General features: G+C 40.2%; 1 protein-coding gene across 1 annotated transcript; it reads right to left on the bottom strand.

The window, feature by feature from the left end:
* Positions 1-7,708: 7,708 nt before the first annotated feature.
* On the bottom strand, positions 7,709-8,421 carry LOC309638544 (histone H2B type 1-A). Its single transcript, XM_082414615.1, has one exon. The coding sequence runs from the start codon at positions 8,104-8,106 to the stop codon at positions 7,723-7,725; it is 384 nt and encodes a 127-aa protein (XP_082270741.1). The 5' UTR covers positions 8,107-8,421; the 3' UTR covers positions 7,709-7,722.
* Between the last annotated feature and the right edge of the window lie 4,119 nt (positions 8,422-12,540).

Raw genomic sequence — 12,540 nt, 5'->3', positions numbered from 1 at the left:
AGAGATTCAGCCACCAGACGACTTTTGTAATCCAAAGGCTCTTTTAAGAGCCACTTAACTTTCTAGAGAGTTGTAGGCTTTTTACTTGGCTGCTCAGTGTATGTGGGCAGGCTTACTCTTAGAGTGAGGTATAGCTGTTACACTAGTAACTATTTATTAGATTCACTTTGCTGCCTTTAGTGTGGTTAAGAAATACGTAGGTAACTCGTCCGTCTCACGTGACTATTAGCCAGAATGATTTCAGGTGAAATCCCGGATCTCTTAAGCATGTCAAAGAATAGAGCTCTCTGAGTTGAAGGCAGCTCCTTTAAGTCTGTCTTAAGGGAGGATGGGCCGAGTGCCATGAGAAACGTGGCTTGCTCTTCTCTGGGGTATGTCCTGTTTTAAGTACTTTCTATCAAGAGACTGAAAGGGAACTTAAGCTGTGGAAAGACAAAGAACATAGGCAAGTTCAACATGGGAGCGTTAAGGCTGTTTTGCTTCCGCTCTACATTTTCTGCAGTGTGTGAAAATTCTTCCTATGGATCAGGTTAGATGCCCTGCAGCTGCTGAGATTTCGAGTCCAATAGTTCCTTGGTCTGGTGGTATCATCTGTACATTATTGGGGTGTCTAAACGAGGCTGTTTGTTTAAAACAGCTTGATATTGGAGTGTGGAGGTCTTGCCATATCAAGTAATCCGTATTGGAGTCAAACAATCTGGCTAACCACAACCGACTGGCAAACAGAAGTAACACCGACTGAATTTTGGGGGGGCGTTACTTTTCTTCCAAGTTACAATAGGATCACTTGCATTTTGTTTTATGAGAGGATCATTAAACTGGTGTTTGTGTCCTATATTACTGGACTCCAATACTAACATGTTCCAAATTGGGTCATAATGGGTGTTTATCAAGTCAGGGGACTTTGGGTGCAAGATCTACTCTGTCACGATCGTCTGGACTCTTAGCAGACAAGCATTAAAAAGTGACAAATGACACTGAAATTAACATTAAAAAAGATCAAATTATTACTACTTCCCACAAACCAGCGGTTTAGCTGGACTCAATTCGTTAATTTATATTTTTCATTCTTCCCTTTTAAAAACAAGATTTCGTGCTCATGTGTGTCTTCCTTACAGTTAAAAAATACTTTAGTATCATTTGGTAGAATATGTGTACTAAAACTCCACAGGAAAAAAAAAAAAAGTGCCCTACATTTCTGCACAGTAACAGCCCCTACAAGAACCTCTGAATATCTTAACTGGGAATCATCCAAGGAGTTAACAGATGGGGCATCTGTGCCACATTGTCTGGGAGGGGAGGCATCATCTCCAAGCAGGGGTCCCAGCTGCCCTCATAAGATCTTGTGAAACAGCAGATGTCTGTATAGCTCCCAAATCCTTGTCAACTCTTGAGTTGAAAAGCATGCAGTTTTTCCATGCTGGCTTTTGCCTTAGCAGCATGTGTTTAGATTCACCCATTTTGTTATGTGAATTAAGAGCTTGTTCCTTTCAATGGTTGACTAGTATTCCATTGTATGGATAAACCACAGTTTGTCTATCCATTCATCTAATGAAGTGATCTTAGTTGCTTCCACTTTTTAGCCGTTATGAATGAAGTTGTTATATAACTATTCACATGCAGGTTTTTGTGTGGACATAAGTTTTCAAATCAGTTGGGTAAGTATTATCAGGAGCACAGTTGCTGGATGGTAGGCTCAAGAGTATGTTTAGCTTTATAAGAAACTGTCAAACTGTCTTCCAAAGTGGCTGTGCCATTTTGCATTACTACCAACAATGAATGAGAGTTCCTGTTGCTCCATAGCCGCCTCAGCATTTGGTAATGTACAATATTTTGAATGTTATCCATTCTAACGATGTTTAATATCTCATTGTTTTAATTTGCATTTTCCTAGTAAATGATATTGAGGATCTTTTGGTATGCTAATTTACCATCTGTAAATTTGTTTGGTGAAGTGTCTGTCCAGTTCATTTGCCCATTCTTTAATTGGGTTATTTTCTTATTGTTTAGTTACAAGCATTCTTTTTTCTATTTTCTTGGACACAAGTCCTGTTTCAGATAAATGATTTGAAAATATTTTCTCCTGGTCTGTGGTCTATTTTTACAGTATCCTAGCAGAAGTTTTTAATTTCACAAATGTCTGGTAGAAATATAATGCAAGCCACAAATACTGATCGCATATGTCACGTTAAACTTTCCAGTACCCACATAGCATAAAAAAAAGTGAAATTAATTTTAATCCAATATTTTGTTTAGTCCAGTTTATCTAAAATGTCAATGTGTAATAAGGGTAAAATTATAATAATTTACATTTTTAAAAATTAGGACTTTGAAATTCAATGTGTGTTTTATACTTACAGCATATCTCATGCAATATTTCAAGTGCTCAGTAACCACATCTGGCTAGTGGCCACCATATTGGACACTGTAGCACTAAACTCTTTCTCTAGGCAACCTAAGTCATACCCTTGCTCTAAATACCTACAGCAGATGATTCACAAATTATATCTGCAGTCCAGGGCTCTCCATGAACTGCAGACCAGTAACTGCTTACTTAATATCACCACCCTGATGGTGCTCATCCATCTCAAACAATTTCTCTCCACAAGGGTTTCCAATGTATCCTGACAGACCTGTTGTCAAATTCCAATGTTCCCTATATCCATGGGGCCACCCCAATCACATGGTTGTCCAAGCCAGAAATGTATTTTTTCCTTGATAGTACCTCTGTTCAACCTCCATTTCAATCTTTTGACAACATATGGAGATTTTATTTCCTAAATATTTTATTATTATCTGACTTCTTTTGTCATCTCCACTGCCACCATTTTTGTCCAAGCCCCCATCATCTCTCACCTGGGTTACTGTCTCTAACTAGACTCACTGCTCCTAGTGTTTTCTTTCTAAAATCCACTCTCCACACAACTGACAAAGTAATCTTAGATAAGAAAAATATGGTCACTAACCCTTAACTGAAAGTTAGCATTTCTTTTAGTTTTGAATATAGCAAATAGACCAGTCGCATTAGCTATACCTGTGACTTTATTGTCAATGAAAACCATAGCTATAGTCCTAGCACTTAACCATGGTTACAGATATATCAAAATATTGTTTATGCTCATCCCAACCTCAGAATATTATAATTTTGATCTTGCTATTTGAAGCACAAATAAAGAAGCACAAATATTACTGTATCAAACAATATTTTTAAAACTGTTTCAACCTGGCATTGTTTTATTATTAAAATTCATATTTTACTTTATGTATTTAGAAATTTATTTTAAGAAGATGTATATAGGGTCAACTAGACTTTCAAAGAAATTCATAATACAATAAAAGCTAAGAACCCCTGTTTAAGGATTCCAGCAAATACCTTACATATAAAGTAGACTAGAGACAGATGATATAAAAATCAGATGGCAGAATTCCACTAATAATACAGCTGGGAGCAGATAACTGAATCTTCCTTAGCTGTTAGACTGATTCCTTCATCAAGGATGCCAATTCTACAGCCACAGGATACTGGGGTTACTAGGGTATCCCACTCAATTCATGCATGTGTGTCTGCTGGAAACACACATCTTGATTATTATTGTTTTTATCACTGAAACAACTTCTCTCACATTACTTCTGCTAACCATCAGCCCTCTAGTGTGACTGGAGATGAAGAGCTAAAGAACTTGTAGTGGGTGAAAAGACTTGTAGTGGGTCAAATGATGACTAACCTCTTCTGGAGAGTAAATTCCTCATTAGGAAAGTCCATTTATTAGTTTCCTATGGCTGCTGCAACAAGTTACCAAAAACTGGTTGGCGTAAAACAGAAATATATTCTTGCACTGTTTTGGAGGCCAAGAAGTCCAAAATCACAGTGTCAGTAGGGCTGATTCCTTGTGGAGGCGCTGAGGGAGAATCTGTTCTATGCCTCTTACCTGGCTTCTGGTGGCAGCTGGCAATCTTCGGTGTTCCTTGGCTTGCAGCTGCATCACTCCAATCTCTGCCTGCCTCAGTTTTCATATGGTCCTCCACTTTGCATCTCTGATGCCCCTCTCCCTTCTCTTATAAGCATACCCTAAATCCAGGATGATCTCATTTCAAGATTCTTAACTACACCCTATTTCCAAACAAGGGTCACATTCATAGGTGCCAGGGGTTAAGACTTGGACATGTACTTTTTCAGGACACTCAACCTACTACACTTCACAGAGCCTAAGGTTTAGCTTAACATTGACTCACACAAAATTTACATCACGCTATCTGGATAGAAGTATTTTATAGTAAATTACAGACAATACAAAGTTTTCCTTAGGCACCTTATTATCTCTCTCATTCATAATCAGCTGAAATGACCTTGTGTGTTTATATCTGCCTCACTAAACTAGAAAGGAAACAATGAGAGTAAGGACCTCCTCTCTTACACACACAAACACACACACTCTCTTTCTCTCTCTCTCTATCAGTGAATGTTTGAAGAGTGAAGAAAAGGGAAACAATTTTTTAAAAGCTTTTTGGAAAACAAAATAAGGAAAAATAACAAAATGCAGCCACTTGTCTATGACCAGCCCTGCACTGAAGAGCTCACAGTGTCCACCTGCTGGAACAATGTAGTGAGGGCTTGATGTGGTCTAGCTCCCTCTGGCCCTGCTCCTTGGGAGGGTTTCCCTTGCCCTGTAGACCTCAGGGACCCATCTGAGATGAGAATAAAAAATCTCTTTTTTGAGGGCTACACCAGCCCTCTTTCTCCTTTTCTGAATTCAGAGGCACTGTGGTGGCTTTTGGGTAATTACAGCATCTGGGTTTCTAAACAGGCCTAGTTGCTCTGCCCTTTTTCCAGCCCTCATCTTACTGGCATCCATTATGTTCTCTGTTCTGCGGCACAACAAAACCACAGCCTAGAATCAGGGAAAGACAGCAAATGTCTCCCCTGCTTCCATGGCAAATCTCAATGGGTAACCATTGCAATGATTTTAGGGTGAAGTTAACAGCCAGATGTAGCTTAGGGAGGGTAGCACCTAAAGGATCTGCTTTCCCCAGTTCTGAAACCAAACCTTATCATATTTAAAGCAGAGTCCTAACTTCGCTGTGGCCCTTTTCTCAGAAAATTCTGTCTTGCCAGTCCTTTATAACTTAGGGATTGAGATGTGGGTGGACAAACAGCACCTTTCTTAAACATTTTAACCTAAAAAAAACAAAAAAAATCCTGTGTTTTCTCTGCTTTCACATGAATTGTCTTGGACTAAAGCTTTACTCTTATTTCTCTGACATTATTAAAGTCTTTGAAGGTTGCAAACCCATCCCAACGTCCTGTGTTTGTCCCACCAAGTTCCGTAAAGCTGGGTCCTTGGTCTGCATTTGGTCTGCATCTCTGATGGAAGGAGAATTTGACCAGCTGCTTTGCTGGTCGATAACAGTGATTTCCAGGTTCCTAATAGGAAGTGAAGGAATCTGCTTTTTCTAGCGTCTCTCTCACATTAATGAAAATTCAGAATATATACAGAACTTGTGGGAATAAAGTGAAGCCTGGCTCAAAGGAAAAATGATAGATTTAAATGCTGCTTACATTAATAAATTAGAAAGTGTAAATGCAGGCAGTCCTTCAGGTAGTGTGAAATCTTAAAAGTGACTATGCAAAGCAGTCTTAATAATCAATGGGAAAAATCATGATTGTTCCATGATCTTTAAAATTTTTTATCAAAACATTAAAAACTCACCATCTATCATAAATATAAAGGGAAGTGAAAAACTAATATTAAGGACATTGTAATTTTAAATATTAAAACAATGAGAATTAGTGTCATTTCTTTTTTAAAAACTTACCAAAAGTAGTTGAATGGTGCTTGATTTTTTTCTTATCATGTAACTTATGATACAGAGTGAGTGTCCTTCCTATGCTTTGGTGAATTGTCATGTTTCTTTCTAAGTTTGGATTAACTTCCAACATTTTATCCTTTGCATTTTTAATGCCATGAAATATCTCTGAGAATTCGTTTAATATGAAGTATTTTGCCAGTGTCACTTTCTTTGGAAAGTATTTATTGAAGTATAAACTGTAAATGATCCATTGGCAACCAGAGTTCAACAGAACATTAAATGAGTAACATATGATGCCCAAGCAGGGGGTTATATAAAAAAATGCAAAGATGACTATTAAGAAGTTTATTAAAATAACTCATCATAATATATATTAAAGAGGGAAGGCCTATGCTCATTCTTCAGAGATGCTCAAACGGCATTTTATAAATTTCAACATGCATTCTTAACAATTCTCAATAAAGCAGACATAGAATTCTTCCTCATTGTATGATATATCTAATGAGGAATAGTGCAGATCTTCCGCAAAGTGAGGGATAAAACAAGAATGGCCACCCTATTTAACATTGATATGAAGGTATGAGGCACTGAAATCAGGTGAAAGAAATTAGAAGTGAACTAATTGAAAGGAAGCAGTGAAATGTTTACTATTTTTAGACATCATTGCAAACATGTAAAACCCAACAGAATTATATCAGAAAGCCAATGCAAAAATTAGTCAATTCAGTAAGATATAATAGGATATAAAAATGCACAAAAATCAGTACTTTCATATAAAACAAGATGCTGGTAGATATGAATTGGGAAATACACTACTTATGGAAACGAAAACAAAATACCTAGAGCTAAATGTAATAAATATGCCATACATATTAAGTAAACTGGTCCACATCAATCGCATTGTCCCAATTTCCCTTCAGATGAATGACTCAGGCAGCATCTGGAACTAGGCTCAGTCTTAGAAAAGGGACTTGAGAGGAAATCCTCTGGGGAGGCTTTCATTTGCTCTCAATTGGAAACGCAGGGAGATAGACTGTCTTCCTGCCACTACTTTGACCTGTGTGAACACTTGGAACTGTGACCAGCATGAGAGTGTAAAGCCAGGGTCGGGAAAAGAGCAGTAAGACTGCACAGCCTTGGAGCCTGGGCTCTGATCCATGATTGTTACCACTGATGTTTCTTTAATGCTTGTCTGAGTGGCGTCCAGGTGGTTCAGTAATACAGGACACCAACATCTTTTTAAGTGATTCATCATACAAAACACCCACAAATGATCACACCGTAATTTATAGGAAAAATCAAAAAAGGAGTTTGTTACTGTTTTCTAATCAATTGTGGTTAGCCAGATTGCTGGCTTCCGGTATGAGACAGAAAGCAATATTCCCACATTCCAGCTCAACATGCCCTGGACAACGTAGGTCACCAGGGCAAAAAGACCCCAAGCTGAGGACCTCAAACCACTTGAGCTTTCAAACAACTTCACTGGCCTACAGGCTCCAAATTTTTCAGACACAGAAGTAGAAAAAAGAGAATAATGTCCCTCACACGATCTCTCCACAACTTCAGACCCTTTATAGAATCCTCAGTTATTTGTAAAGGCAAATGCATCTTTTATACTTTACAGCTCCTTCACTCTAAGAACACTCTGTGTATGTTATTAACCATAAACTTCCCTGTAAAAAGCATTTTGAAGAATTTCTTTTGCCGCAGTTGACTTCTGAAAGACCGTTGGAGCCTCATGGGGGCTTCTTTACCGTAGAGAGTCAGTCACTAAATTACATACACCAGTTGAGTACTGAAGTTTACAATGTAAGTATCCTACTTAACGTTGAGTCCACAGCTCTCTTTCAGGAACGTGAGTGGCTCTGAAAAGAGCCTTTGGGTTAACTGGAGCAGTGCTTATACTTTACAAGTTTACTTGGAGCTGGTGTACTTCGTAACAGCCTTGGTGCCTTCAGACACAGCGTGCTTAGCCAGCTCTCCTGGCAGCAACAGGCGGACGGCCGTTTGAATCTCCCTGGATGTGATAGTCGATTGCTTACTATAATGGGCCAAGCGGGACGCCTCGCTTGAAATACGCTCAAAAATATCAGATACGAAAGAATTCATGATACTCATGGCTTTCGAGGAGATACCGGTTTCCGGGTGTACTTGTTTCAGCACTTTATAAATATAAACCGAATAACTCTCTTTTCTGCATCTTTTGCGCTTCTTTCCTTCTTTCTTTTCAGTTTTCATCACAGCTCTTTTGAATCCTTTCTTAGAAACAGCAGTACTTCTTGAAGACAACTCCGGCATGATTAATGTTAAGCTCTATAGTGTCAACAGCTCTAGCGTTACAACTCCGACAGCTCCCGTCAACGTCAAAAAAACAAAGCAACCTCCTGGCCCGAAAGGGTGGTATTTATAGGGGCAGCGCTCAAGTGACGTGTGGAGAGGCCAGTATCTGATTGGATATCTGGAACTGTCGTGTATGTAAATGAGGTGATTCCTGTGAGCCTTTCTGATTGGATAGACGGACATCAGCCAATCAGAAAGCAAAGCACGCCCTACCGGCAGACTATAAATAGGCCCAGTCGTAGGGGTTATATTTTGCTGTACCGGCTTGGCACATCGCTTGGAAGTTATGTTTGGCGTGGGGAACAAAGTGGTAAAGCTCGCGGTGAAGGTTGAGGTCGCTCAGCGGGAGCGAGCTTGCAGTTTCCAGTGGGTCAGATCCATCATTTGCTCCGCAGCGGTAACGATGCGGAGCGCCTTGGGGCTGGTTAACCTGTGTATTTGGCAGCGGTGTTGGAGTCCCTAACGGTTCACATCTTGGAGTCGGCGGGCAATGCATGTCGCAGCAGCAAGGGGACGTGCATTAGCTCGGGCCATTTGCAGTTGGCAGTCCGCAATAATGAGGAGCTCAACAATTTGCTGGGTGGTGTGGTTATCGCTCAGGGTGGCGTTTTGGAACAGCCACGCCGTGCTGCTGCCCGGGAAGACTGAGAGCCACCATCAGAAAGTGCAGAGCAAGTAATCCAAGCGGAAGTTACCAAGGAGCAGTCTAAACGTCTGGTGAAGGAACAGAAACCAAAGGCTCTTTTCAGAGCCACTTAAATTATCATTGAGGGCTGTGCCTGGGCTGTCTGGGTCTGTGATTTGTGACGTGTTCCAAAAGTAGGCCGCCAAAAAGATCCATTAATCGTGACTTTATCATATTGATTCTATCACGTGAGTTTCTTCGCAGCTTTTTTATTACTGAAGGGCAAGTTCATGAGCCTTCAAGATGCCTTTCGGGTGAGAGAGAAAGCAAAGCTTCAGTATTCTAATACCTTTTTTTTTTTTTAACAATTTAAGTGGTTTATTTATTATCTATTTATTTATTTATTCATTTATGGCTGTGTTGGGTCTTTGTTTCTGTGTGAGAGCTTTCTCTAGTTGTGGCAAGCGGGGGCCACTCTTCATCGCGGTGCGCGGGCCTCTCACTATTGCGGCCTCTCTTGTTGCGGAGCACAGGTTCCAAACGCGCAGGCTCAGTAATTGTGGCTCACGGGCCCAGTTGCTCCGTGGCATGTGGGATCTTCCCAGACCAGGGCTCGAACCCGTGTCCCCTGCATTGGCAGGCAGATGCTCAACCACTGCACCACCAGGAAGCCCCTCTAATACCCTTTTTAAGGCTCATTTTGATAAGTATTCGCGATGCCTATGGTTTAACACGTGCTTAGAAAATGTTTCTTAACATGTAATGTCCATCAAAAACCTAAATGGCACATGTGGGGGAGGGATACTAGTGTCTCACTAGAGGTAGGAGTGTGACATGGTATATCATAGTTGGAATTAGGGAGGTTTTGTCAGATCTTTCAAATGGTTTCGTTTGATCTGTATTATAAACACCAAGAAAAATTGGAAAGTAAATGAACAGGTAGGCTGTCATAAAGTTACAGAAAATTCAGCAGTTTGCCTTATCTCAAGGAGAAAGTCTCACTGATTTTTTTAAAGTCATTGTTAGACACGTGAGAGTTAAATACATAAGACATACAGAAGCAGGTACGAAGTATAGAGTTCTGTAAGAAATTAAAAGATGAAAGTAAACTACGTAATATGTTGATGAGGAACAATCAAATTACGAAAAAGCCAACCATGTCTTAATGTATATAGATAAGGCATGTGATTAAGAAGGGCACAGAAGGAAGGGAAAATTTTGAAAACTGAAAGAAAATTGTACAGATATATTGAACAAAATTAGATTATGTTTAGAACATGGCATTAAAAACTAAAATGTGAAAATTTTAAATCTGAGAATGCTGATGTAAGTGATTGACTAAATGAGGTATATGTGAAAAATCTCCTAAAAAGAATTTCAAATCATTTATATAGATGCTCCCCCATCAAGCAGTTGGAACTTAACTCCCCAGACTTACCGAAGTGGAGTATGGAAAGGCAGGGGAAAACAGGAGTGACTTTACAGTAGAGAAACCTGGCAAACACTACCGCAAATGATCAGTGTTAAGATCATCAGTGATAAACCACGTGGTTTGCATGTGCCATTAATATGCACTTGATCTTAGCCAAAAGGCCGAGAAGCGACGTGTGCCATTAATATGATGTGTTGAGAAGGGCAATTCACTTCTCTGGTCTTCCTCCCGGCAACACATAATCTCAGTCTAAACATGAGAAAAACGTCAGACAGATACAAGTTGAGGAACATTCTAAAGAATATGAGTCCTCAAAATTATCAAGTTCATCGAAAACAAGGAAATTCTGAGAAACTGTCAGCCCAGAGCAGTTAAGGAGACATTACAAGTAAATGTCATGTACAACATGACATGGGATTAATCAGCATATACCTTATAGTCGGATTCCATATTCAAGGTTCTTCCACATCCACATATTCAACCACAGACTGTATAGCACTGTAGTATTTACTATTGAAAAGTATCTGCGTATAAGTATACCCGCACAGTTCAAACCCCGAGTTGTTCAAGAGTCAGCTGTATTTTGGATTGGATCCTGGAACAGAAAAAGAGCATTAGGTAAAATCTAATGAAACCCAGAGTTTAGAGTTTAATTCACAGTAAAGTACCAGTGTTATTTCCTAGGTTGTGACAAATGCATAAATGTTGACAACAGAGGAAATGGTGAGAGGTATATGGGAACTACCTTTACAACTTCTATGTAAATCTAAAATTGTTCCAAGTTAGAAAGCTTATTGAAAAAAACAAAAAATAAACACATTTTTTTAAATCAAAGAAGAGTCCCAAATCCATAACAAATGAAGAAATCTCAATAGACTATCGCTCATAAGCTGAAAGTATGAGTGGCTCTGAAAAGAGCCTCTGGTTTCAGATGTTGGTGTCCTAAAAAAAGCTCTCTTGTAGCTGTTGTACTTGGTGACGAGACATAGTGCCTTGCACACAGCGTGCTTGGCTGGTTCCCCAGTCATCAACAGGCATTAGTTCTCTGGAATTCCCTGTAGAGCAGGGGTCCCCAAGCCCTGGACCATGGACCGGTACGGGTCATGGCCTGTTAGGAACAGGGCCACACAGCAGGAGGTGAGTGGCGGGCAAGCAAGCCAAGCTTCATCTGTATTTACAGCTGCTCCCCATCACTCGCATTACCGCCTGAGCTCCGCCTCCTGTCAGATCAGCAGCGTCGTTAGATTCTCATAGGAGTGTGCAACCTACTCTGAACTACGCATGCGAGAGATCTAGGTTGCTCGCTCCTTACGAGAATCTAATGCCTGGTGATCTGAGGTGGAGCTGAGGCGGTGATGCCAGCGCTGAGGAGCGCCTGCAAATACAGATCATCATTAGCAGAGAGGTTTCACCGCACAGAGACCATAATAAGTCAATTGCTTGCAGACCCACATCAAAACCCTATCAGTGACTGACAAGTGAAAACAAGCTCAGGGCTCCCACTGATTCTGCATTATGGTGGGTTGTATAATTATTTCATTATATATTTCAAGGTAATAATAATAGAAATAAAGTGCACAATAAAGGTAATGCACTTGAATTATCCTGAAACCACCCCTCCCCTCCACCATCCATGGAAAAATTGTCTTCCTTGAAACCGGTCCCTGGTGCCAAAAAGGTTGGGGACCGCTGCTGTAGAGGATAGTCAAGAGTCTGTTGTAATGAGCCAAGTAGGTTGACTCACCAGTGATGTGCTCAAAGGTCACAAACGAGTTCAGTATTCACATGGCTTCCATAGAGATGCCAGGGTTGGGGCAAACCGCAGCACTGTCTGTGATATCTCTGGTGCTTCTTGCCTTTCTTTTCATCTTGAGGATAGCTTCTTGGACGTGACAGTAAACTTAGAGAAAGACTGGGAGATAGGAGACACAGCCATTATCTACCTTGAGAAAAGAAGGATGGCAGTCTGTGAAGCCACAGCTTATTTATATACTGTGTATTCAAATGAGGTCTTGAATAAACAATTTCTGATTGGAATAAAAGCAAGAGGCAAATGAATGCAAATAAGGTATCTCAGGTCAACTCTGATTGGATAGTACTCCTACTGGCATCAACCACTCAGAAAGCAGAAGGCTATCATGTGGGGTCTTGCTCAAGAGCATTTGAACCCAGGGGCCCCTACAGCTGCTCAGTTTTGTAGATTTCAGCCTCAGCTTGTTTTGAGAGAGACCAACTTCCTTAACCCAAGTTTAAATTTCCAAAGAAATGGATCTGGCCCAGTGTGAATCGTTATGTCCACTCACTGTCCATCAATAGTAGTCAGAAGAGAATGATC

This window comes from Balaenoptera physalus (genome assembly GCF_965194825.1).
Source record: "Balaenoptera physalus genome assembly, chromosome: 11".
In the NCBI taxonomy this organism is placed as follows: domain Eukaryota; kingdom Metazoa; phylum Chordata; class Mammalia; order Artiodactyla; family Balaenopteridae; genus Balaenoptera; species Balaenoptera physalus.
The sequence above is the reverse complement of the archived record's forward strand: the minus strand, read 5'-3'. Positions and strand labels throughout refer to the sequence as shown.